The sequence below is a fragment of the Sorex araneus genome, chromosome 2 (assembly GCF_027595985.1).
Source record: "Sorex araneus isolate mSorAra2 chromosome 2, mSorAra2.pri, whole genome shotgun sequence".
NCBI lineage: Eukaryota > Metazoa > Chordata > Mammalia > Eulipotyphla > Soricidae > Sorex > Sorex araneus.
The window spans coordinates 32,058,648-32,085,055 of NC_073303.1; the positions used below are offsets into that span (position 1 = coordinate 32,058,648).

A 26,408-nucleotide genomic window follows, 5' to 3' on the forward strand; every position below is an offset into this window, starting at 1 on the left:
GGCTGTGAAGTGAGAAAGGGCTTCCCTACAGCCCTAGTCACTGATGTGGGACAGGCACAGGGAGCTTCTAGACACACTTGATGTGGGGGGAATGCTCTAATAAAGCTCACTGAACTGAAATTTGTTTTTCCCCCAATTCCTCACTCTCCAGCCTCACCCCCACACCCTGTACTCCCTTCGAACATCAGGGGAGTCTACAGTGGGTGGCAGACAGAGACCCTCCGTCCCTGAGCAAGGAAACCCATCTGTTCCCCACATTCTTGCACTGGACCCGACATGAACCCCACTGGCAGGTGACCACATGCTACATTCTGACTTAGGATGTGGAGACACAGAGGCTGGGAAAGTGTGGTGCATTTGTCATGGTAGTAAGTGGAAGCAGTGTACTGTGTTCAGAAGCAGCTGTCACAGCTGTCCTCACTCAGGGCTCAGCGTCCAGCATCAGGGAGTCAGAGGTGTGGGCAGTGACATCTGTGACCTGGAGCAGGGACAGTGTGTCCTGTGAAGGGGGAATGGGAAAGGAAGATGGGTTCTGCTCCTGTGTAGACTCCAGCTTGCTTTGTGGAGTCACCGTGACAATCAAGCCCACATGTCCATATTGATATCTGCGTGAACGTCATGTCTGCTCTGAGAATGTGTGTCTTGTATATTATGAATATTGGCATCGTGTGTTACATGATGCACAGTTACACTTCATGTCGCTCTAGCCTTTTACTAAATATGATATTAGGAAAATTTGGAATCCATTGATTGCATTAGTGGAAAATCTAATTAAGAAATAAATTTAAACATTTTTCTGCTACTGAACTCATACCCACCTCCAAATTCTGTTGCTGGGCCCCACAGAAAAGCAAACAGGATCCTGCAGTACAGGGAGAGTCCTCTTCTTCCCAGAGAAAACACTCCAATGTTTTTAAGCACCTCCCCACCTAAGGTGCTGTCTGGAGAATGACTCAGTGGTTTCCAATGTGGCTGAACCTCAGTCTTCAGGTTGTTGCATACCCAGGTCTCTCCTAAGTCTGTCAGCTCATGGGACTCAGCTCATGGGACCTGGAGCACAGGCGTCACTTATTTCCAAGCACCACCTGGGGGCAGCAGGGTGGTGATGTACAGTCGTCGGTTCTGGTCTATGTCCTTCCTGGTAAAATAGGTCTGAAACTCGCAACTTCACCTCAAACCTTGTTATAATCCAGACTCTCTCCTCCATGCCAGAGTCTCTGAGATTGAAGAAACCATCCAGGTGACTTCTCAACTCACTGGCATTTGAGACTGTGTCTCTGTGCCTTCCAAATGGCGTCACATATGTGAGGTCTGGTCAGATTGCTCAGTTCTGGGGGTTCAAGACGTGGTCCTTATCCTTTCTCGTCAGCCATCACTCTTAAAGTGTCCTCACCCCTTATCCAAGGTTTAAATATCACTGTTGGAGTCAGTTACCAAGCCCAGACACCCAACCTGAATCCAAACTTGTCTGTCCAGGTGCCAACATCACCTGCATTTTTAGACAGGTCTTAGCTGTAACCCTCCTGACCTGGGTCCTATCATTGCCTTAATGAACTTCTTCCTGAATCTTTCCTGAGCCCAGGAAAAGGACCCATACTTCTACCCACACACCCTGAAATGTGGGGTTTCTCCCTGATTCCTGTCACTTAACCCCAGATTCCATACATCAGGAAGTGCTATAATTCCATCTTCAAATGCCTGCAGAATCCAGTCACTTTTTTTTTTTTTGCTTTTTGGGTCACACCTGGCGATACACAGGGGTTACTCCTGGCTCTGCACTCAGGAATCACTCCTGGCGGTGCTCAGGGGACCATATGGGATGCTGGGGATCGAACCCGGGTCGGCCGCGTGCAAGGCAAACGCCCTACCCGCTGTGCTATCACTCCAGCCCCAGAATCCAGTCACTTTTATATTGCCCCTGCTCATACCCCAGGGCCTTCAACATTTCTTTCCTGGAATCTGCACCAGTTTCCCAGTTCCTGCAGCTCACTGTCCCCTCACCTGTCCATCTGCACAGCAGCCAGACTGATGACCCAGAGACAATCACACCAGGCTGAACTTTCATTCAAACCTGCCTGGAACTGCCCCTCTTAGATACAAGTCAAATCTTCCAGTCATGGCAGCCTCATGACCGGAGGACACCAGGACCTCACCTCAGTGACTGCTCCAGCCACACCGCTGCCTCCTCTTCCCTGACAGACTCACGCCTACCCTGGTGCGTTTGCACTGAGGGTCCTTGCCTGGCACTTGTCCCCAGACACCCACATAGAGAATTCCTCATGTCCTTCTTCTTTCCTCAAAGGCCACCTTCCTTGTGAGGCCACACTGACCAGGCTAGGAAAATAGCCACTGTCCCTGTTCCCCACAGCAGTTACCAACTACATTTTTTTACAAACTTACAAACTTTTGTGATTATGTTTCAGTCATACAATGTTCTAGTACCCATCCCTCCACCAGTGCCCATTCTCCAACAACAATGTTCCCAGTATCCTTTCTACCACCCCCACTCCTCCCCACCCCTGCCTCTGTGGCAGGCACATTCCCTCTTACTCTCTCTCTCCATTTGGGTACCATGGTTTGCAATACAGGTACTAAGCGGTCATCACGTTTGTCCCATAGTCTACTTTCAGCTGGCATCCACCATCCCAAGCAAGCCCTCCAGCCATCATTTGCTTACTGGTCCTTTCTCTATCCCAGCTGCCTTTTCTCCCAGCATGTGAGACTGGCTTCCAACTATGGAGCGATCCTGCTGGCCCTTATTTCTACTATCCGTAGATGTTAGTCTCATATTATGGTTCTTTATATTCCACAAATGAGTACTGTCATTCTCTGTCTGTCCCTCCCTTTCAGACTCATTTCACTAAGCATGATACTCTCCATGTTGATCCACTTAGATGCAAATATCATGATTTCATCTCTTCTAAGAGACGCATAGTATTCCATTGTGAGGATGTACCAAAGTTTCTTTAACCAGTCATCTGTTCTTGGGCACATGGTTCTTTCCCAGATTCTGGCTATTGTAAATAGCGCTGCAATAAACATACAAGTGCAGATGTCATTTCTACTGTACTTTTTTGTATCCCCAGGATATATTCCCAGAAATGGTATTGTAGGGTCAAATGGGAGCTCAATTTATAATATTTTTGAAAAGCATCCATATTGTTTTCCCAAAAGGCCAGACAAGTTGGCATTCCCACCATCAGTGAAGGAGAGACCCTTTCTCCCCACATCCACGCCAACACCAGTTGCTTGTTCTTTTGGATGTGTGCCAGTCTCTGTGGTGGGAGATGAAATCTCATTGTTTTGATCTGCATCTCTTTTAATTTTTTTTTTTTTTGCTTTTTGGGTCACACCTGGCAATGCACAGGGGTTACCTCCTGGATTTGCACTCAGGAATTACTCCTGGCAATACTCAGGGGACCATATGGGATGCTGGGAATTGAACCTGGATCGGCCGCGTGCAAGGCAAACGCCCTACCTGCTGTGCTATTGCTCCAGCCCCTGTTCTGCATCTCTCTGATGATTAGTAGAGAGCATTTTTACATGTGCTTTTTGGCCATTCGGATTTTTACTTTGAGAAAGTTTCTGTTCATTTCATCACCCCATTTTCTAATAGGATTGGATGTTTTCTTCTTGTAGAGTTCAACCAGTGCCTTGATATTAACCCCTTATCAGAAGGGTATTGGGCAAATGCACTTTCCCATTCTGCAGACTGTCTTTGTATTCTGGTTACTGTTTCCTTTGAGGTGCAGAAGCTTCTTAGTTTAAAATAGTCCCATTTGTTTAGGTCTGTTTTCAAATTGCTTGGTCAGTGGCATTTTGTCCTTGAGGAAACCTTTAGCATCAATGTCATGGAGAGTTTTCGGACCTTTTCTTCTGTGTACATTATGGATTCTGGTCTGATGTTGAGGTCTTTAATCCATTTTATCTGACTTTTGTGCATGGTGTTTGGTCGAGGTCTGAGACCTTTTTGTTTATTTATTTATTTTTTGCATATTGCTGTACACTTTTGCAGCACCATTTGTTAGAGAGCTTTCCTCACTCCACTTCACATTTCTTGCTCCCTTATCAAAGATTAGATGATCATATATTTGAGAGTGTGCATAAATTACCACTTCTAACCTGAACACTTGCCTTGGTTTTTATATTTTCAGTGTAAGTTCATCCCTTCCTACTAAATCTCCAAGGCTAGTAAGTTTTGCCTGATTTTCATTCTCTGTTTGCTAGACCACAAAATGTCATCACTATATCTGGCACAGTGGGTAAATCACAATAGAGACACTTTTATTCACGTAACCTCAATCTATATGCTGTGCCATGGCAGCTACAATACAATGTCTCCTCCCAGACATCAAAGCCACCTCCACAAGAAAATCTCACAAGTGCTTCTCACTCTCCTTTTACTGGCAACACATAGCATTTTCTCTCTTCAGAGGAGAGCATCTTGGGTTCAAATATCCCATATTCTAACCCCAAAGTTACTTTAAAATGCATGAACTTAGATCACAGACAGAGCTAAGTTTGTTAGAGTCTCAGGGTGAGAGAGTGGCTAGAAGCAAAAACCCAACAGAAATTCATGAAAGATGAGGAACAGTATGACCACCTCCCCTCGGCTGGGTTCAGAATGTAAGGACAGGGAAATCTGAGGAAAACAACACGAGACACAGCCCTAGAACAAGGACAAGAGCTAAATGAATCTGAACAATCATCTTTAATATCACAGAGAGTCCTCTGTGCAGGTGTCTTGCTGGGCCTTAGGGGGTTAGTGACAGAAAAAAAGCCTCCTGAGGCTCAGAGATGGGGACACACACTGAGAGAATGAGCTGTGAATGTGTGTACAAGAGAACAGGCGCCTCCTGCATAGAAGCAACAAATTAAACACCCAGATGGGGCTGAGGAGCAGACCCAAGCCTGAGCCTAGACTGACCAGCACAGAAGCCCTTGCTGCTCACGGTCCTGGGACAGGATGAGGCCAGGTGTGACCTGAGTCCTGGTGAGCAAGGGCCTGTGGGACGAGGTGCTACTGAAGGACCAGGACAAGAAGCAGGGAAATAACCCGGACAGATGAGTGACCATGTCAGAGCCCACAGTGACTGAGACAGGGACAGACTGGGCACAGGTCTGTCCCCTCCCATCCCCTCAAAGCCTCTCCTGTCCCACCTGTGATAGACTCCAAACAGAAAACACAGATAATCACTGTGTATTCCAGGAAAGTCAGAATTTCCATTCATTCCTTGTCAAATTTCAGGGCTCTCTTCATTAACCTTTCAATTCCACAAAACAGGGATAAGAAAAAGGCAAGTCAGATGCTTATTTCAATAATGGAGAAACATTGTTCAAGAAGCTAACAAGAAAACAAGAAGCTAACACAGAAGACGGCTGAGTCCTGTCTCTGTTGACATAGTCCTGAGAATCAGGGAAGAGAATGCAGTTCAGTGTGGGGAGGAGTGGGCCAATCTCCCCCCTCATAGTAGGTGACAGGATACAGACATACTCAGGTCCCAGGGCCAAAAGAGATTTAGCAGTTCTTGAGTCACAACATAGAAATGTGAGAAAATCGTGCATCCTTCGGGGGTACCGCTGTCTCACACTGAAAGGAAAGAATGAACATAGCACAAGTGAGTCACAGAAGTGGTGACATCCTGAACAAGCTCCCAATGCCCCTCTCAAAGAACCACCAAACCCAGTCCTGTATCCTCTGTCCAACCCCTCACCTCAAGTGTTCATGAGAGACTCATCAGAGCCCTGGGATTCATAGCTGTCTGGGGAGGAACAAACAGGCCAACGTCAGAGCCCCAGGGGGTGGGATTAAATGAGGAACTAGGGGCGCAGGAGCTCCCTGTGGGCTCTGATCACTGTCCCCAGGATTCTAGGGTCCCAGCCCTGCCCACACTTACTTGCAACAAGTGTGTACTGTCCTCCTTCCTCACCTGCAAGAAGGAAACATCCCAGGGAAGGTCGGGGAGAGCACTGGGTCCTGAGGCCACAGAGCAGCTCTCTAGGCCCGGACCCCAGGGAAAACTCAGAACTCTGAAGACTGAGGGCAGGACCAGGAAACACACAGGAACAAGATGGTCCTGGACTAACCAGTCACTCCAGGAGGTCTGTGCTCTGCTGGGACAGTCACTATGACCTGTGACCCTGGAAACCAGGTTCATCCCCAGCTTATGGCGGTGAAAGTGTCTTTCCTGAGCAAACCTGAGAGCGGCACACACAGGGTAGTGTGAGCAACAGCACAGGGGTGGGTGGTGCTCCCGCTAATGAGGCAGGAGAGCTAATAAGGGGGGAGACCCCCAAATGAAACAAGAAAGCTCAGACCACCTCAATCCTACCTGAATGCTTCCACCTGAAGATCACAGCTTGCCTAATAGCTCCAGTGATTAGAGTCCCAAGGAGAATCAGGACATGAGTGATGCCCACAGTGAGGATGGTGAACTGAGAAGAGGGCTCTGGGAGGGAAGGAAGGAAGGAGAGGGTATGATTCCCGGCACTGGCCCAGACCCTTCATAGTTCTGCAGAAGGGGGTCTCCTGATTCCCCTAAGGACAGACTCTGCCCATACCCCTCCTTACCCCATTTCAGGGTGACAGGCTCCGGCAGCCCCTGGTGCTGCACACGGCACGTGTATCTCTGCTCCTCTCCAGAAGGCACCACCACAGCCGCCCACTTCTGGAATGTTCCATCCCCTGAAGGCCTGGTCTCCACCAACTCTGTGTCCTGGGTCAGGTCCTCCCCATCACGCTGCCAGGTCAGGGTGATCTTGGCAGGGTAGAAGCCCAGGGCCCAGCACTTCAGGATGACCTCCTGGTCAGAGATGGGATGGTGGGTGATGTGGCTTCTGGGGGGTTCTTAGGAGGAAGAAAGAGAAAATTCACACTTCAGGTCTCTTCAATGATGAGGATAAACAGGATAATTGGTTTGGACTGGATACAAACATCCAGACACAAGTCTGCTGGCTGAGGAGACTGAGATAAAATCCTATTCCTTGGAAAATTCTAGAACAGAGTCTGAGTAGGTGGTTTGGGTCTCTCAGGAGACTGACTCTGGTACTACTTGCCTGGGCGGTGAGTGACTGAGAGAAGCAGGAGTCAGAGCTAAGATCTGAGAAAGTTCACAGATGACTGCTGGGTCCCCGAGAACCCACATTCATTATTTCAGAGCCGGTCTCCCCTCCCCCAGGGACACTCAGAATCCTTCATGTTCCTGTGGACACAGGGTGGGCCTGTGTCCACGTTCCCTGTGGTACAGAACATGGAAACCAGGCGAGTCCGTCCCTCTCCTGACTGAAGAAGGGGCGCTGTTCTGACACTGAACCCCAATATCTTCCCCTTTGTGGGGAGTTGGCCCCCTCACCCAGGGAAGGTCAGGGGTCCTCAGAATCCCGGAACTCAGTACCTGCATGCAGCAGCATGTCTTTCCCGTCCTCCAGGTATCTGCGGAGCCATTGCACGCAATCCCCCTCCAGGTAGTCCTTGTAATGATCAGCGGCACTCTCCTGCTCCCACTTGTGCTGCGTTCTCCAAGCCTGCGTGCCCGCCGCCGCCGTCCAGGAGCGCAGGTCCTCGGTCAGGGCGAGGTAGTCGGCGCCGTCGTAGGAGTACTGACTGTACCCGCGCAGGAGGCGCCCGTCGGACCCCACGTCGCAGCCGTACATTAGCTGGAGGGTGTGAGAGTCTGGCCCGCCCCGCACAGGTCAACCCTGAATCAAAAACGAAACCCGTGCCCGGTCCCCAAGGATCCTCCGGGTCAAGAGTCCGGGGTGGGTCCCTCAGCCCCTGGGACACTTGGACCCGCCTCGGGCCGACCCGGCCAGTCCCTGTGTTGGCTCATCCCTGCCCGGACGGTGCTCACCCGCCTCGCTCTGATTGTAGTAGCCCAGCAGGTTGCTCAGGCTCACTCGGTAATTCTTTGCTGCGTGTTTGGCGTTCCACGTCTCCCCCTTCCAGTACTCGGGTCCCTCCTGCTCCGCCCACGGCGCCCGCGGCTCCATCCTCGGACTCGCCGAGTCGCTGTCGAAGCGCACGAACTGCGTGTCGTCCACGTAGCCGACGGTGATGAAGCGGGGCTCCCCGCCGCCGGGCCGGGACATGACGGTGTGGAAATACCGCAGGGAGTGGGGGCCTGGGGGAAGGGAAGGGGTGAGACCAGGCCCGACCCGCTGCTCCGCGCGCCCCAAGTCCAGGCTGATAGGGGAAGGGGGGAGGGAGATGGAACAGGAGGGAAGGACAGAGAAGGGCGATTTAGGAATGCAGTAGCCACCCTCCTCCGCGCAATGAATTCCCCTCTCGACCCGCACTCACCTGCCCGGGTGTGGGTCAGGGCCAGGCCCCAAGAGAGCAGCAGAAAGAGGGTTCGCGGTTCCCACATACATATCATGGGAACCAGGGAGTCTAACTCCTTGAAGGGCCTCGTCACTTTATAACCTGGAGTCGCGCGGACGCTGATTGGTTTCTCTAGACGGTGTCACCCAATGGGAGTGAGGATTTGTGACACAATATCTGGATATCTGGGCAGGAGACACTGACATAGAGAGAGAAGTGAAACTCTGGGAGACCAGGAATCCCAGCCCTCAGATCCCGCCCACAACACCTCCTTGGGGATGGAGACATTTGGAGTCACACCTGGGACTTGGGACTTCGTCCTCTCCCGCTGTTCCTGCAACTGATCTTTGTCACACTGTTTCCTAGTGTCTAGGGCTGAGGCTCAATCACTGATTTCCTATGGTTTTTCCATTTCAGCATCTAGCTACAGTCTTACAACTTAGTGAGGACCCCAGAGATGCTTCTGTGCAGGGGGTTATGCCTGTCAGTATTGGTACCAGGAATCTGAGTAAAAGATACGTTATTGTTGGTTTTGTTTTGGGCTTTTAGGCACACCTGGGGGTGCTCAGGGGTTATTCCTGGCTCTGTGCTCAGGGAGGGATCACTCCTTCCAGGTTTGTGAGACCATATAGGGTGCCAGGGATCAAACCCGAGTTGGCCACATGCAAGGCAAGCTTACCTTCTCTACTATATCTCTTGCAGAATTAAAGACTTAAAATGACTCCAACTGGAATAATAACAACAAAATAATGTGAACAGGAAGATTTCTTCTGGCGGGGAAAGGGGACATACACAGTGATGCTCACTGGCTCTGCACTCGGGAATTACTCCTGACAGTACTCAGGGGAACCTTTGGGATGCAGGCAATAGAACCCATTTCAAGCATGTGCAAGGCAAGCACCTTATCTGCTATACTATCTCTCTAGCCATCAGAAAGTCTTTTAAAGAAAAACAGATAGGATTTTTGCAGGGACCAACCCTGGCTAAGCAGGCCTGAACTAGTGACCTCAGGAGGATTAAGAAAAGACATAGGGGCTGGAGAGATAGCACAGCGGGTAGGGCGTTTGCCTTGCACGCGGCCGACCCGGGTTCAAATCCCAGCATCCCATATGGTCCCCTGAGCATGGCCAGGGGCAATTCCTGAGTGCAGAGCCAGGAGTAACCCCTGTGCATTGCCAGGTGTGACCCAAAAAGCCAAAAAAAAAAAAAAAAGACATAAAAATAGGAGAGTTAAAGCATGGTGGCAGGGAGCTAATAGCCTAGTGAATTGAGAGGCCCAACTGTCCTCCATGACTAATCTTTATTGCTTAGAATCTATAATCATCAGGAGAACAGCGTTCTTTGGGCAAATGCCAAACCACCGCAATCTATGCAAGATAGACTTTTACACATCCAGATGCATCTCGGGGGTCTCACTCACTTGTAAGACTGTAGCTAGATCCTGAAATGAAAACCACAGAAAAATCACTGATTTAGTCTCATCCCTGGACACGGTGAGGTAGCGTGACAAAGATCAGATCCAGGAGCAGCGGGACAGGGTGGAGTCCCAAGTCCCAAGGGTCTTAGTTTATGGGAACAAACATCTTTGTAATGGGCTTTCTCAAAGGAAATTTCTTTCAGAAGAGGAAGCAGAGACAGAGCAGATACAGGTACCCTACCTCCCCTAGGGCAGTGCTCTGCCTCTAGCACCAGCATTCCTGGTTAAAGGTCTCATAAAGGACCTATCTTGTCCATCCCCTTTATTTATGAATCCAGTCCCCAACAATTTTTTTTTCTAGCATGGAAATAGCCCAGTTCTTCAAGTAATATAGAAAAGAATTCCAAGCTGCTAAATCTTCCATGCAGATAAGTCAGGGCTGAGCTCTGGAGGCCTCTTCGGAATGGGGGTGAACAGATTCCCCAAGCACCCCAGTCATCCTCCCCTGCCCAGCAGCCCCACCAACACTCGAAATTTTCATGCATAGAAATGATCCAACTCCACAACTGAACGTCACAAAGCTGCCAAGTCACTAAATGGTCTCCCAGCTCCTGGAGTGACTCCTCCAAACTCATAGTACTGACAGCCCAGTCGGAACACAGAATTGGTGGGAAAGTGGCACAGAAGCCCACCAAGCTCAATGGGGGAATAACAATATAATGGAAGGCTCAAGTAGCACCAAACAGCTCAGTAAATCCTCAGACAGTGACTTTATTTTTTAAAATTTTATTTTATTTTATTTATTTTTTTTACTGTTTTTTTTAATTAGTGAGTCAACGTGAGGGTACAGTTACAGATTTATACATTTTTGTGCTCATGTTTCCCCCATACAAAGTTCAATAACCCATCCCTTCACCAGTGCCCATTCTCCACCACCAGTAAACCCAACATCCCTCCCACCCTCCCCAGTCCCGTCTCCCCCCACCCCACACTGCCACTATGGCAGGGTCTTCCCTTTTGTTCTCTCTCTCTCTGATTAGGTGTTGTGGTTTGCAATAAAGGTGTTGAGTGGCCATTGTGTTCAGTCTCTAGTCTATATTCGGCCCGGCCCGCCTCACCCTTCCCCCACATGACCTCCGACCACATTTTACTTGGTGGTCCCTTCCCTGAGTTACCCAGAATGAGAGACCAGCCTCCAAGCCATGGAGACAACCTCCTGGTACTTATTTCTACTATTCTTGGGCGTTAGTCTTATAGTCTATTATTCTATATTCCACAGATGAGTGCAATCTTTCTATGTCTGTCTCTCTCTTTCTGACTCATTTCACTTAGCATGATACTTTCCATGCTGATCCACTTACATGCAAACGTCAGAGAGTGACTTTAGTAACACCATGGTGAGATAGAACAATGATCATATATTGACTTCTATTGACCAGTTTTATGATACTTTTTTGTTTTGACAAGCAATAGAAAGCAAATTATTTGTTTCCTACTAAGCGGGCAGACTTGAGGAAGTGGGGATGTCAGTGTATGCAACCAAAACAATGAGCAGTGCAGCCAAGTGTGCTGACACCATGGTTGACATGTGCAACCTCAGAGTGCTAGAGCATGCGTGCAACCTCAGAGAGCCAGCATGCCTGTGCAACCACCAAGAGCTAGCATGTATGTGCCACACCGTTCACCTCAGTAAAAACTGTCACGACAAAGGGAATTCTTCTTCTTCTTCTTTTTTTTTTTTTTGCTTTTTGGGTCACACCTGGAGATGCACAGGTGTTACTCCTGGCTCCTGGCTCTGCACTCAGGAATTACTCCTGGCGGTGCTCAGGGGACCATATGGGATGTTGGGAATCGAACCTGGGTTGGTCATGTGCAAGGCAAACGCCCTTCCCGCTGTGCTATCGCTCCAGCCCCTACAAAGGGAATTCTTTTTTTTTTTTTTTTGTGGTACGTTTTGTTTGTTTTGTTTTGTTTTGTTTTTATTTTTTTAATTTTTATTATATCACCATGTGGAAAGTTACAAAGTTTTCAGGTTTATGTCTCAGTTATACAATATTCAAACACCATCCCTTCACCAGTGCCCATATTCCACCACCAAAATCCCCAGTATACCCCCCCGCCACAGCCCCCCCCAACTGTATAACTGATGAATTTCACTTCATTTTCTCTCTACCTTGATTACATTCCATATTGCAAAACAAAACTCACTATTGTTGTTGGAGTTTCCCCCCAAGGAAGACAGCCCTACTAAGGAAGCATTTGATAATTGGTTTGTCATTAAAAGATTGTATGTTTTCAGTTTTTAGAAAAGGTCGCACGGCCGCTGATGCGGCCTCGCGGCTCGGATGTGTTCCAGTCCCGCAACCCGGAGCCGTGTTAGTTGCTGTTCAGTGTCGCCAGGGCCCCATCCGGAGAAGGTGTGCCAGCTGTATCTCCTCCGTCTGGATCCCTGGTGTTGTTGGCCCGGATTTGGGTCCGGAGCATTTCTCCGGCCGCGTTGCTCACCAGACTGCCTGGCCTCTTCTCTGTTGAAGGTGGGAAGATGGCGCCGAGGGTGGGTTGAGGGCGGGACTTCTGGCGGCCGGGACCATTTGGAGTTCGGGCAGGCGCTGCCCCACTCCAGTGCCCCCCCACCCCCCCGCGGCTCGGATGTGTTCCAGTCCTGCAACCCGGAGCAGTGTTAGTTGCTGTTCAGTGTCGCCAGGGCCCCATCCGGAGAAGGTGTACCAGCTGTACCTCCTCCATCTGGATCCCTGGTGTTGTTGGCCCAGATTCGGGTCTGGAGCATTTCTCCGGCCACGTTGCTCACCAGACTGCCTGGCCCCTTCTCTGTTGAAGGTGGGAAGATGGCGCCGAGGGTACAAAGGGAATTCTTAATGCAGAAATAATTTTATGTTTTAGCATGTGTTGTAACAAGAAATATGAAATCAACTATTTTATGCTGCTAAGAGGGCATGATTAAGGGGTGAGTGAGAAACTGAGGACTTTGATGGAGGGAAGGCTACACTGGTGGTAGAATTGGTGTGAAACATTGTATTGAAATGACTGTATTGAAACAAGTGTATGATGAACAACTTTGTAAATCATGGTGCTTAAATAGTTTCAAAAAAATAGAAATTATTCCAGGGATTAATTGGTACATGGAACCAGATTCAATATGACAGCACGTGGTCCTCAGAGCACCTCCAGGTATGGCACAGGAGACCCTGGAGATCTCTCAAAGGCCCCCTGAGCACTACTCAGGAGTCTTTGACCCAAAATTAGAAGGAAAAGGGAAAAAATGATTCCAACAATAAATGGTGCTGTGAAAGAGAGGATCCTTTACCTTTTACATTTTTCAAGTGTTTATCTTCTTTGTCTCATCAGAAGATAGCTGGATTTTTTTCCTCCTGCCTTTAATCTGCTATTTTGTTTGATATATGGAAAAATTAAACTTTATACAAAAACATAGGAATGATATTTTTAAAAATTGTGACAGATAATTGTGAATAGTCTACTTGAATAACAATGAGTCACTTAAAATGAAAACACTGGTTGCCTCAGAAAATGGGGTACATGAATATTGGGGACCTCAAACCTTGTAGAGGTATTAGGCTTTTGAATCTACATTTTTTCCATTTTGTAAAAATAAACTAACAGTTTGGAAAATGATATATGAACTCAAAACTGCTGGTGTTGGGGAGAATTAAAGGGTGGATATGGTCAGCAGAGATACAGGCTCCCTTGGGTGAACCCTGGGCTCCATCCAGGAACCCAGTACGGGAGACTCGTGACAGCAGGTGGAAGACATGGGGCTGACATTGGGGTATCTTTGAAGTTTTTATTTAGACTTACTTAGTATCTTTTCTGGGCCCCAATCCTGTACAAGCAAAGGGGGACTTTAGACAGGGCAGGACCATTGCTGTCCTGCCCCTCACTGGGGGAAAAGAGCACCGAGGTCCTATTGTGGGGAGTGGGGAGATGGTGAAGCTGTTCTCTCCTGAAACCCTGTTTATTTCGGGGGGGAAAGTGCTATAGGGACCAGACCAAAAAAAAAATAGTTCTATAGGGATAATGGGTAAGGCACTTATCTTGCATACTATTTACCTCGGTTTTATCCTTGACACTCTATATGGTCACGTGAGCACTGATTGGACTAATCCTTGAGCACAGCCAGGTGAGGCCCCAAAACTGAAAAAGTAAATAAAAATGAAATGAACCCATCCGCTGAGTATGGGAATAGGGAAGGAGCTTACCAGTTGGCACAGGGAGGAGGAAGTGGGACTCAGTTATCAGGAAGTGGAGAATAAACTTCCTGGGAAATGGCATGTGGGGGAGCAGGGCTGGACTCCACTGAGCTCAGAGACCTACATGGGGCAGCAGGAGAGGACATGTAACTGGACTAGAGGAAATTGTGACAAAGTAGCCACAGATGTATGTGCAATTACTGTTATTAAGGGCTCATAGACTTCCCCCCATATCTCAGGATGCCGTAATCTGTGAAGCTCATATAGAATCTCTCCCTTTCTTCCTGTCTACACATTTGTGGGGTGGGTATTAACAGCTTTCTGTGTTTGGGGGCCGCACCAGGCTCTGTGCTTGGGGGAATGCTCCCACGGAGGACCTCGCAGTCTGGGTGAGCCCAGCTTGCTGTACACACAGCTTGTGTCCCAGCCCTTTGTGTTAAAGTATCTCACTGGCCCCTGGGCATTGTTCACTATCTTGTAAGGCCTGATGATTTTAAGAAGGTGGTTTAAAAGGTCTTTTATTGCAAATTTATTTCAGAACCTTTCCTTCCTTTGTTATCACTGCTGGTGGTGCCTTTACTGCTGTTCACACAGTCGGTTGAGGTGCTTGCTGGAATCACACATTTGCTTGTTGTGCTCTCACACTTTTTAGCTGTGGTCCTTGGGAGATAATATAATTTAGTTATGGAGTTCCTGCACACTAGGTATTTGTCAGAGACAGAACCCTAGATTTTTGGGGGCTGGGATCACACGAAACAATATCATTAGGATCAGATGAGGCATGTGGGATGGTGCCAGGGGTCAAACTCGTGCCCTCATATCTGCAGGGCAGGTAGTCTACACGAAGCAATATTCCCGGGCCCCAAAATGTCTACACTGAGCAATATTCCAGATATTTAATCTAGCCTCCTCTTCTAGACTGAAAAGCTAAACTGGGTCTGTGAGGTAGGGGATAAGGCTCAGTGGTAGAACATGTGCCTTCTGTGTATGGAGGCAGGGGTGCATCCTGGCAGTGAAAAAGAAATAAAAGTTTAGTTTAGTGAAAAGATAATGTTCATAAACTGGAATGGAATATCAGAATTTGAGTATGATCTGATAAGTGTTTGCAAGTGTCCAAATTTTTTAAAACTATTCACATATGAGAGAATTAAAAATATTCTCAAGGGCTGTCTTGGGCGGTTACCTTTCCTGGGCTGACCAGGGTTCAATTACCATCACCATATATGGCTCCATGAGTCTCACTAGGAGTAACCCCTGAGAGCAAGTGGATGTATCCCTAAATTGAATGCTCCACAAAAACTTACAGAACAGCCCTTAGTGTGGGCTGTACATAGAAATTCCCTCAAAGAAACTCTATGGGAAAGAAGACAAGGAAAATGTGTATGCTTTTAGAGTTGGTTGGGGAACGGAGAGAACTGACTTAATTAACATAAACGTATCATAAGGACATGATGAATGGTATTGTTAGAACCAAAGTACAACCATTTTTGGCATAAACCAAAGTGCAGCCATTTTAGTTGTTAGTGGCCATCTTGCTATTCTGTATGATCATGTAGCTGACAGCTGAAATGGGCATGAACCCGAGACCACATCTTAGGAAAGGAAACAGACAGAAAAAAATTTACAATGCTTGCAGATAGTGCCAGCCAATCAGTAATCTAGTGGTTGGCCAGGCCTGGAAAGAATAGAACAAAGGGGCACCCACAGGTGGCACTAACCAATCAGCTTACATGTCAGTTAGGGAGAAAAAATAATGTGGCTTTAGGGTACTCAAATCCTTTCCCACAGTTGGAGGGGGTCATACCCCACCATTTCTCTATGGGGTGGTGGACTGGTCAGTCTGTAACACTCTCTCTCTTTCTCTCTCTCTCTCCTCCTCTCTTCTCTCTCAGTCTTTAACAACCTCTCTCTCCTTCTCTCTCAGTCTGTAACAGCTCTCTTTAATAAAATCTTTGTACTGAGACCCATATACACTAAATTTTTTTTTATTAGTTTATTTTTAATTAGAGAGTCATCGTGAGGGTACAGTTACAGATCCATACATCTTTGTGCTCATGCTTCCCCCATACAAAGTTCGATAACCCATCCCTTCACCAGTGCCCATTCTCCACCACCAGTAAACCCAACATCCCTCCCCACCTCCCCAGTCCCGTCTCCCCCCACCCCACCCTGCCACTATGGCAAGGAATTCCCTTTTGTTCTCTCTCTCTGATTAGGTGTTGTGGTTTGCAATAAAGGTGTTGAGTGGCCATTGTGTTCAGTCTCTAGTCTGTATTCGGCCCGCCTCACCCTTCCCCCACATGACCTCCAACCACATTTTACTTGGTGGTCCCTTCCCTGAGTTACCCAGAATGAGAGATCAGCCTCCAAGCCATGGAAACAAACTCCTGGTACTTATTTCTACTATTCTTGGGTGTTAGTCTTATAGTCTATTATTCTATATTCCACAGATGAGTGCAATCTTTCTATGTCTGTCTCTCTCTTTCTGACTCATTTCACTTAGCATGATACTTTCCATGTTGATCCACTTATATGCAAACGTCATGACCTCATTTTTTCTAACAGCTGCATAGTATTCCATTGTATAGATGTACCAGAGTTTCTTCAACCAGTCATCTGTTCTAGGGCACTCGGGTTTTTTCCAGATTCTGGCTATTGTAAACAGTGCTGCGGTGAACATATAAGTGTATATGTCACTTCGACTATACATTTTGGCTTTTCTGGGATATATTCCAAGCAGTGGTATTGCTGGGTCAAATGGGAGCTCAACCTCTAGTTTTTTGAGAATCGTCCATACTGTTTTCCAAAAGGGCTGAACTAGCCGGCATTCCCACCAGCAGTGTAGAAGGGTCCCTTTCTCCCCACATCCTCTCCAACAGCGGTTGCTTTTGTTCTTTTGGATGTGTGCTAGTATCTGTGGTGTGAGGTGGTATCTCATGGTTGTTTTGATCTGCATCTCTCTGACGACTAGTGATGTAGAGCACTTTTTCATGTGCCTTTTGGCCATTCGTATCTCTTCCTTGGTAAAGTTTCTGTTCATTTCTTCGCCCCATTTTTTGATGGGGTTGGATGTTTTCTTCTTGTAGAGTTCAACCAGTGCTTTATATACCCTTGATATCAACCCCTTATCTGATGGGTATTGTGTAAATATCCTTTCCCATTCTGTAGATAGTCTTTGTATTCTGGTCACTGTATCTTTTGCGGTGCAGAAGCTTTTTAGTTTAATGTAGTCCCATTTGTTGATCTCTGTTTTTACTAGATTGCTTAGTTCTGTGTCATCTTTGAAGATACCTTTATCTTCAATATCCTGGAGGGTTTTGCCGACCTTGTCTTCAATGTACCTTATGGTTTGTGGTCTGATGTTGAGGTCTTTAATCCATTTTGATCTGACTTTTGTGCATGGTGTCAGGTCGAGTTCTAAGCCCATTTTTTTGCATGTGATTGTCCAGTTGTGCCAGCACCATTTGTTAAAGAGACTTTCCTTGCTCCACTTCACATCTCGTGCTCCTTTATCAAAGATTAGATGATCATACATTTGAGGTTGTGTGTGGGGATATTCCACTCTGTTCCATTGGTCTGCAGCTCTGCCTTTGTTCCAGTACCATGCTGTTTTAATTGTTACCGCTTTGTAGTAGAGTTTAAGGTTGGGGAGGGTGATGCCTCCCATCATCTTTTTCCCAAGAATTGTTTTAGCTATCCGTGGGCGTTTATTGTTCCATATAAATTTCAGAATTGCTTGCTCCGCTTCTTTGAAGAATGCCATGGGTATCCCTATAGGGATCGCGTTAAATCTGTATAATGCTTTTGGGAGTATTGCCATTTTGACAATGTTTATTCTCCCTATCCATGAGCAGGGGATATGTTTCCATTTCCTCGTGTCCTCTTTTATTTCATGGAGTAGAGTTATATAGTTTTCTTTGTAGAGGTCCTTTACTTCTTTAGTTAAGCTGATTCCAAGATATTTGATTTTCTGGGGCACAATTGTGAATGGGATTGCTTTTTTCATGTCCCTTTCTTCTGTCTCATTGTTTGCATATAGGAAGGCCATGGACTTTTGGGTATTGATATTATAGCCTGCGACTTTACTGTATAGGTCAATTGTTTCTAAGAGTTTCTTACTAGAGCTTTTAGGTTTCTCTAGGTATAGCATCATATCGTCTGCGAATAGTGAGAGCTTGATTTCTTCCTTTCCGATCTGAATCCCCTTAATATCTTTTTCTTGCCTGATGGCCATTGCTAATACTTCCAATACTATATTAAAGAGAAGTGGTGAGAGTGGGCATCCTTGTCTTGTCCCCGATCTTAGAGGAAAATCCCTTAGTTTTTCTCCATTGATGATAATGCTTGCCCTAGGTTCGTGGAAGATGGCTTTGACTATCTTGAGAAAAATTCCTCCAAAACCCATTTTGGTGAGAGTTTTTATCATGAATGGGTGCTGGATCTTGTCAAATGCTTTCTCTGCATCTATTGATATGATCATATGGTTTTTATCTTTACTTTTGTTGATGCGATGGATTATGTTGATTGATTTCCGAATGTTAAACCATCCTTGCATCCCCGGGATGAATCCCACTTGATCATGGTGATATACACTAAATTTTATTCAGCACATTTTTGCCTATGTTAACTTAACCTAAAAATTAAATGTGGTAAGATAATAACAAGAAGTAATAGTAAAGCACAGTTGTAATAACTGAAATAAAAGTTAAATGAATATGGTCTCTCTCTTTCTCTACAAATCTTATTTAGGTGAAAATTTTAGATCCCGGTTGACTGTGTGAAAACTCACACTTGGAAAGTGAGACCTCAGTGGGGTTGCAGGCCCTGGTGATGCCAAGTGCTGACCAGGATGTGAAGCAACAGTCACCCTCCTTTACTGCTGGAGGGATGTAAATGGCTCAGATCCCAGGGAAGACACTGGCCAGTTTCTTAGAAAGCTACACAAAGACTGACCCACAATCTACTGATCATTCTCCTGTAGTTTTACCCAACATTCACTAATAATGGATATCTCAGAGGGTGGAGAGATATTACAGTAGGTTTTCCTTGCACATAGCAGAGCCTGATGCCATTTCTGACACCACATATTGTCCCTGGATTAGAGACTAGAGTAATCCTGGGGAATAGAACCAGAAGTGAGCTTTGAATTTGACCTGGAGTGGCACAAAAGCAAATACCCAGCCCCAGTGAATGTTTCACAAAAACTGCAAAGCAGTTGACAGGGTTAACTGTACAGGGTTGACTGTAAATTATAGTATTGTACAAACTATTATGTACGATATAGTTTGGTAAAGGACAAGGCCCATATGGGGAAGTGGGGAGGGAATGGAGAGAAGTGACATAAATAACCATTGATGTATAGTGAGCTGGCATATGAGCTTACCAGGAGAGATGCCTGAGCACAAAGGCAAGAGCAAGTCCTGAGCACAGCTGAGTGAGCCCCGACCAAAAAATAAAGTGAAATAGACTCATCCCCTGAATGTGGGAAGTGAGGAAGGACCTTACTGGGAGGCACAGGGAGAGGAGGTGGAACCCAGACCTCAGGAGGTGAGAGAGTGAAGTGACTGGGAAATGGCCTGTGGGAGAGCAGGGCTGGACTCTGCTGGGCTTAGAGACCCACATGGGGCAGCAGGAGAGGACATGTAATAGACTAAAGGAAAGTGTAACAAAGTAGCCACCAATGTTAGGGCAGAGTCACTGTTATTAAGGACACACAGTCCTTTCCCACATCTCAGGATGTTACCCATCAAAACAAGGAATATTTGAGAATCTGCCAGAGAGAGATTTGACTGGGACTAAAGTGGATGCTATATGGCACCCTAAAACTATAAATAGATGTGAGGAAAATGAATAGAATCAAAATATGGAGTTTAGTAAAAGTGCATCACTGTTGCTTCTTTGGCCACAACAATGTTCTGCAATAATGTGAGATGTAACGTTAGTGGAAATTGTAAGGGGTATGTGGGGACTCTTTGCCTTTACACGTTTTCTGTAAGTGTAGAAGTACCTGAAAACAGTTTTTATGATTAAAAAAATAGCCTCCAGGGTAGATGCTCAAAGTGCGGGAGCACCAGTTTTGCATGTCCAGACCCAGGTGTCCAATTCCCAGAACTGCAATTTGTTCCAAAGTACCACTGGGTGTCGCTCTCCCCCACTCACCAAATCATGAGTTTGGGAGGGGGATGTGGATGAGAAGTAGAGCACTAAAGTCAACTAGCAGTAGACCGAGGATTCTCTGCTCCATGTTAGGAAGCTTGTCACAGTGGGGGACTGGGGCAGACTCTGTCATGTGGTTATGACAGAGAAGAGGTCACTCTGACAATGATAGTGAGAAATGCTCACTGTGGACAAGAACTGAGTGCTGAAAAAAGAGGAAACTGACTGTTCATTGCAAACCACAGTGTCTAGGGACTGGAGCAATCATAGAACCATAGGGCATTTGCCTTGCATGTGTCTGACCTGGGTTTGATCCATGGTACCCCATATGGCCTCCCAAGCACCACCAGGAGTAATTTCTGATTGCAGAGCCAAGAGTAACCTCTGAGTATCACTGGGTATGGCCCAACCCCTAGCCCCAGACAAACAAACCATAAAGCTTAAAAGATTATAGATCAGACGGGATCGAGTGCATTGAGGGTGGTATACTGGCAAATGATGTTGGTGGTGGGCAGGTGGGTGTCTGCCATAGACGCAGGCTGGGAATGGTGTGGAAGGGAAATTGGTGCCATTGGTGTTGGGAAAGAATAGTAAGGAGGAGGAGGAGGAGTTGGAGGAGGAAGAGGAGGAGGAGGAAGAGAGGAAGAGGAAGAAGAAGAAGAAGAAGAAGAAGAAGAAGAAGAAGAAGAAGAAGAAGAAGAAGAAGAAGAAGAAGAAGAAGAAGAAGAAGAAGAAGAAGAAGAAGAAGAAGGAGGAGGAGGAGGAGGAGGAGGAGGAGGAGGAGGAGAAGGAGGAGGAGAAGGAGAAGGAGAAGGAGAAGGAGAAGGAGAAGAAGAAGAGGAGGAGGAGGAGGAGAGGAGGAGATGTAGAGAGAAAGAGGGAAAAGAGGAAGAGGAAGAAAAGGAGGAAGAGGAGGAGAAGAGTAAGAGTAAGAAAAGGAGAAGTAGGAGCAAGAAGCACTGACTTCATGTGAGGAGGTCCTGGATTCTGTTCCTGGAACTGCAAAGAACATTGAAATTAAAAATTAAAACTATCACTAGCTGAATTAATAAAAAAACAAACCAAACAACATTCCAAAAAAGGACTCAGTGTATGTGTAGCAAACAAGAGTTTCCATCTATAGTTTGTCATACTAAGGAGATGATGCATTCAAAAGAAGTATGATTTAGTAAGTGCCTTGAATAGAGTGAAATAAAATTGACCATTTAAATAAAAACAAAACCCTCAGCGATTCTACAAGAGAGCTGCTTCATCTCAATGGGCCCAGATCTGCAGCTCCTGAAACTTTACACACTGCCTCACAACATTCCATTGCACAAATGACAACCCCAGAGTCTTTTTTGGAATGGGGGTAGTTGAATTCCCTTCCGTTACAGCTTGCACTAACAGCCACCACACACAAACTCTTTTTTCTCATTTCTTTTTAAAATGAATAACTATAATCTACATATTTGCAAAGTTATTCATGATTGGATTTCAGTCATATAGTATTCCAACACTTGTCTTATCATCAGTGTACTTTTCCCACCACCAATGGTCCCAATTTTCTCCTGACTTCCCACCCAGTCCCACTGCCTTAACTATGGCAGGCACTTTTCTTCTCTCTTCTCTGTCTCTCTCTGTGTGTCTCTGTCTCTCCCTCTCTCATTCTCCTTCTATATACGTACACACACAAATGGACACAGTCATTCTATGCATATTATTCTCCTTCTGACTCATTTCACTCAACATGATACTCTCTATGTCAATCCATTTATAAGTAAATTTTATGATTTCATTGTTTCTAACAGCTACATAGTACTCCACTGTGTAGATGTACCATGTTTGTTTTTTTTTTACCCATAATTTGTTCCTGGACACTCAGGTTGTTTCCATATTCGGGCTATTGTGAACAGTACTGTGCAACAATAGATATTGAAGTGCAGATGATGTTTCTGCTGTGTTTTTGGCTCCCCAGGGTATATTCCCAGAAACACACACAAACTCTTAACTCCATCATATCAACAGGCCAGTGCCACAGCTCCTAAAGTCACAGCTCCTCCAAATTTCACTTTACTCACAACATAGGAGGAGCACAGCAAGCTCAATGGGGAAGACACACAGAAGCCACCAAGCTCAATGTGTGAAAACAAGAACAACAGCACCAACCAACTCCAGCAAATTCTTAGACAATAACTTGAGTAACACCATTGTGAGGATATTGAATGAGGTCAAAGAAACAATAGTACAGGTATTAAGCAAAGCTAGCATCGCAGAAGAATAAGTACTAAAATGAGAATACTACAAGCAGAAATGAAGAGTATGACAGGTGATACAAAAACCTCAATAGACGCTATGAACAAAAGATTAATATCAGCTGATTAAACTATCAAGGATCTCAAGATGAGATGCAGAAAACCACTAGAAAATAACAGAGGTGCAAAATAGTCAAAAATAATCAACAAGGGCTAGAGCAATAGCACAGCAGGTAGGGTGTTTGCCTTGCATGCGGCTGACCCTGGTTTGATTCCCAGCATCCCATATGGTCCCCTGAGCACCGCCAGGGGTAATTCCTGAGTGCAGAGCCAGGAGTAACCACTGTGCATCGCCGGGTGTGACCCAAAAAGCAAAAAAAAAAAAAACCAAAAAGTAACCAACAGCCTACCAGATAATTATGTGATGAGTTCAAGAGGAAAAATATAAGAATCCCTGGAGTCTCTGAAAACAAGGGGACAAAAATTTGATGAAGAAACATTTAAAGAAATCATAAGTCACAATTTCCTAGACTTGAAGATTATAGGCAGAAAGCCAGGAGACCAGAAGAGTCCTTGAGAAAATAGGCTCAACCTGAAAAACTCCAGACACATCATACTTAAAATAGCAAATCCTAAAAATGAAAACAGAATATGAGAGAAGCAAGAGCAGTAAAGCAACATAGATAAATGGAATGTCCATATAATTCCCATTAGATCTATCAAATGAGACAGAAGAGAAGAGAGGGATATTGTAGAAAACCTTAACGAAATACACCTCATCTACAATATTCTAGTCAGCCAGATTATCATTCATATTTGAAAGAATGATATAAAATTTCAGGGACAGGCAATAGCTTAGGGAATGTATAGCCCTGAAACCAGTTGTACAAGAAGCTTAAAAGGAGCTTCTCTAAAGGACACACTTCTCAGCACGTGCCACTGAGTATTGCACTCACTCGTGGTGTGTATGGTTGACCTCTACTAGATGAAGGAGGGTATGTTTACACCTAGGTTGCTAAGGGATTAATATATATGCATATATATATTCAACAATGAATTAACATAGCATTTATATTCAATATTCTATGTCTTTATGTTTTATCAGTCTTTATATTCATCAATAGAGATTTTATAGCAATCTCTCACCTGCATTAGCAGTCACTCAAACAGAATCTATAATGTAACATCTTCTAATATTAAACCAATATTCCCTTGCTTTGGATGAAACACATTACACTTTTATAGGTGTATTTATATTTTCCCCTTTAAATTTTATTACTTTCCTTCACTGTTACTAAATTTTATAGTTGCAAGATTTACCCATTTCATGTAAACTCCTAAATATATATATAAAAAAGGAAAGACATTATTATTGCCATAACAAAACCACACTACAAAATATAAGCTAGGGGCTGGAGCGATAGCACAGCGGGTAGGGCGTTTGCCTTGCACGCGGCCGACCCAGGTTCTAATCCCAGCATCCCATATGGTCCCCTGAGCACCGCCAGGGGTAATTCCTGAGTGAAGAGCCAGGAGTAACCCCTGTGCATTGCCGGGTGTGACCCAAAAAAACCAAAAAAAAAATATAAGCTAATACAATATATTTTAGATATCCGAGTTGAAAACTTACTTATATAATGGGAGAGTAGGCATTCTACTCTGTGCAATTATTTAAATTTATTTACATAAATAAATATAATTTTTTAATAAATATACCTCCTCCACCCCAGATTCCCCATTTTCCAGTAGCTAGGCAGTCACACCCAGAAACTGCCCCTGGTGCCATGTAATCCCATCAACGGTCAACATCCAGAGACTATAAAACCAAATTCCCAGAAGACATCTGATAGCCTAGTTCTCCCTCTTGGAGAACCTAGCAAGCTACTGAGAGTTTACTGCCCTCAGAGAAGAGCCTGGCAAGCTCCCTGTGATGTATTCATATGCCAAATACAGTAGCAATGATGCGTCTCATTCCCCTGACCCTGAAGAACCTCTAAAATGCGGCACCTTTGGGAAGGATGAATAAAAAGAGGCTGCTAAAACCTCAGGGCTAGGATGAATGGAGATATTACTGGGCCCACACGAGCAAATCGAGCAAATCGTTCATCAATGGGATGACAGTGACAGTGATTTACATAGGTTAAAATCCTATCAAAATCAATCCTCAAAAATGGACTTTGATTTATTTTCAGATCATTCCATGTGTCATTCCTTTAAGTTTTCTTGGAGCAAGCAACATGGGATAAATTTTGCTATGTGCCTAATAAGAAGGAGGATTGTGTGGTGGGAGGGAAATTGTGGCATTGGTGAAGGAAGGTCACATTGGTGGTGGGATTGGTGTTGGAAAATTGTATGCTAGAAACCACTGTAATATGAATAATTTTGTAAATAAAAATTATTATGTAATTTTAATAAACATAAATAAAAATAACCCTCATAAAGGGAATAGATTTAATTTTTAAAATTTTATTTTATTGAATCATCGTGGGATAGTTACAAGCTTTCATATTTGGGTTACAATCTCACAATGATCAAACACCCATCCCTCCACCAGTGCACATTCCCCATCACCAATATCCCCAGTATATCCCCCTCTTTCCCACCCTGCCCCTGCCTCCATGGCAGACAATATTCCCCATACTCTCTTTCTCTACTTTTGGGCATTATGGCTTGCAACACAGACACTGAGAATTCATCTTGTTTGTTCTATTATCTACTTTTGGCATGCATTTCCCATTGCAACTGGTTCCTCCAGCCATCATTTTCTTAGCGATCCCTTCTCAATTCCATCTGCCTTCTCCCCTCCGCTCATGAAACAGTCTTCCAGCTATGGGGCAATTCTCCTGGCCATTGTAGGAATAGATTTAATTTTAAGTTTTTTCAGGGTTTGTCATCAAGGGGCTAGAAAGCTGGGTTCTGGGAATAAAAGGTGTAAAAATGTCATGAACAGGATGGACTCCTTGATTCCTGCTTCTAGGGCTCCTCATAAATAATCTTCACTCCATTGATGCCTGTGGTCTCCAGTTCAACCAGGTCTCCTGTCCCAGACTCCTCAGTGCTCCAGGGATGCTTAAAGCCTGAGAGCAGCGCGGCAGCGCCCCCTTGTGGCAGAGACCAGAGCGCTCCTTTGTCCTGCTCAGCCAGGCCTTCCCTGGGTCTCTTGGAAGGACAGGGTTTTGTGCACAAAGTGGGTATTCCCTGTCAGGTGAGGGGTCTGACAATATTTCAACCCCATCTCAGGAGCCCGCACTTATGCCTCGGGGAAGAGCAGATCCTAATATCTGGTTCCCACATTCCAGGTTGACTCACCCAAATGTCTGGTGCTCACAGATGAAACATAGGTCACAAGGTCCCCATAATTTTTTTCTACTTCTGCTTCTAGGCAGGAAGGCGCCTTCTCCTGGGAACCAACCCTGGATTCTCCATCCTTAGTGTGTGGGGAGGGGACCAGGAAGTGTCCAGGGTCCTGGCTAGTGAGATGGGGGAAGGGGTTCCTGGAGAAGTGAGGAAAGGCAGAAAATAGGGACATCATGGGGTGGGACCCAGAGCAGAGTGGGTGAATAACAGAGAGGTAAGGGGCATGGGAGGGTCAGCTACATGGACAATTAGAAAGGGGTATAGGCTGGAGGGGAGGGGCAGTGGGTGTTTGGGTAGTTGAGAATCTCTATTTTCACCTGGAAGGTGGTCATAGAGATGTGGACTCTATGATTGATCAGTAATACTAAGTTGTAGGCATTTTTCTGTAATTTCAGAGATGTTCTCTCTCTGTCTCTGTCCATCTGTCTGTCTCTCCCCCCACCTCTCTCTCTCTCTCTCTCTCTCTCTCTCTCTCTCTCTCTCTCATGCACACACACGGAGTGAAATAAGTGAACAGAAAATGAACAGAGGCAGGTAGTTAAGGGATCTCGCTCCTTCCAGACCCAAAAAATCCAGGGGAGGGAGGACAAGGCCTGTGTGCCCTGGGGGCAAGTTCAGGTTCCTGATTCTGGGACGCACAGTAGGACTTTACGAGGGCGTCTAGGTTCATCCTAGCTCACAGCTCTGGGCATCTGGCT

At 45.8% G+C, this 26,408-nt stretch overlaps 1 protein-coding gene across 1 annotated transcript; it reads right to left on the bottom strand.

Moving 5' to 3' along the window:
* Positions 1-6,108: 6,108 nt before the first annotated feature.
* On the bottom strand, positions 6,109-8,375 carry LOC129402389 (HLA class I histocompatibility antigen, alpha chain G-like). Its single transcript, XM_055128853.1, has 6 exons — positions 8,300-8,375; positions 7,851-8,120; positions 7,395-7,673; positions 6,572-6,847; positions 6,333-6,449; positions 6,109-6,198 (listed from the first exon to the last, which is right to left on the bottom strand). Exons 1-6 carry the CDS (start codon positions 8,373-8,375, stop codon positions 6,155-6,157), a joined length of 1,062 nt encoding a protein of 353 aa, XP_054984828.1. The 3' UTR covers positions 6,109-6,154.
* Between the last annotated feature and the right edge of the window lie 18,033 nt (positions 8,376-26,408).

What these genes read in the sequence shown, in the direction of transcription:
- LOC129402389 (XM_055128853.1), bottom strand. Translation starts at nt 8,375, where the DNA reads ATGATATGTATGTGGGAACCGCGAACCCTCTTTCTGCTGCTCTCTTGG. An exon ending in CCTGACCCACACCCGGGCAG is followed by an intron (nt 8,121 to 8,299) that starts GTGAGTGCGGGT and finishes CCCTTCCCCCAG; the next exon opens with GCCCCCACTCCCTGCGGTAT. An exon ending in CTTCAGGTGGAAGCATTCAG is followed by an intron (nt 6,199 to 6,332) that starts GTAGGATTGAGG and finishes TGCCGCTCTCAG; the next exon opens with GTTTGCTCAGGAAAGACACT.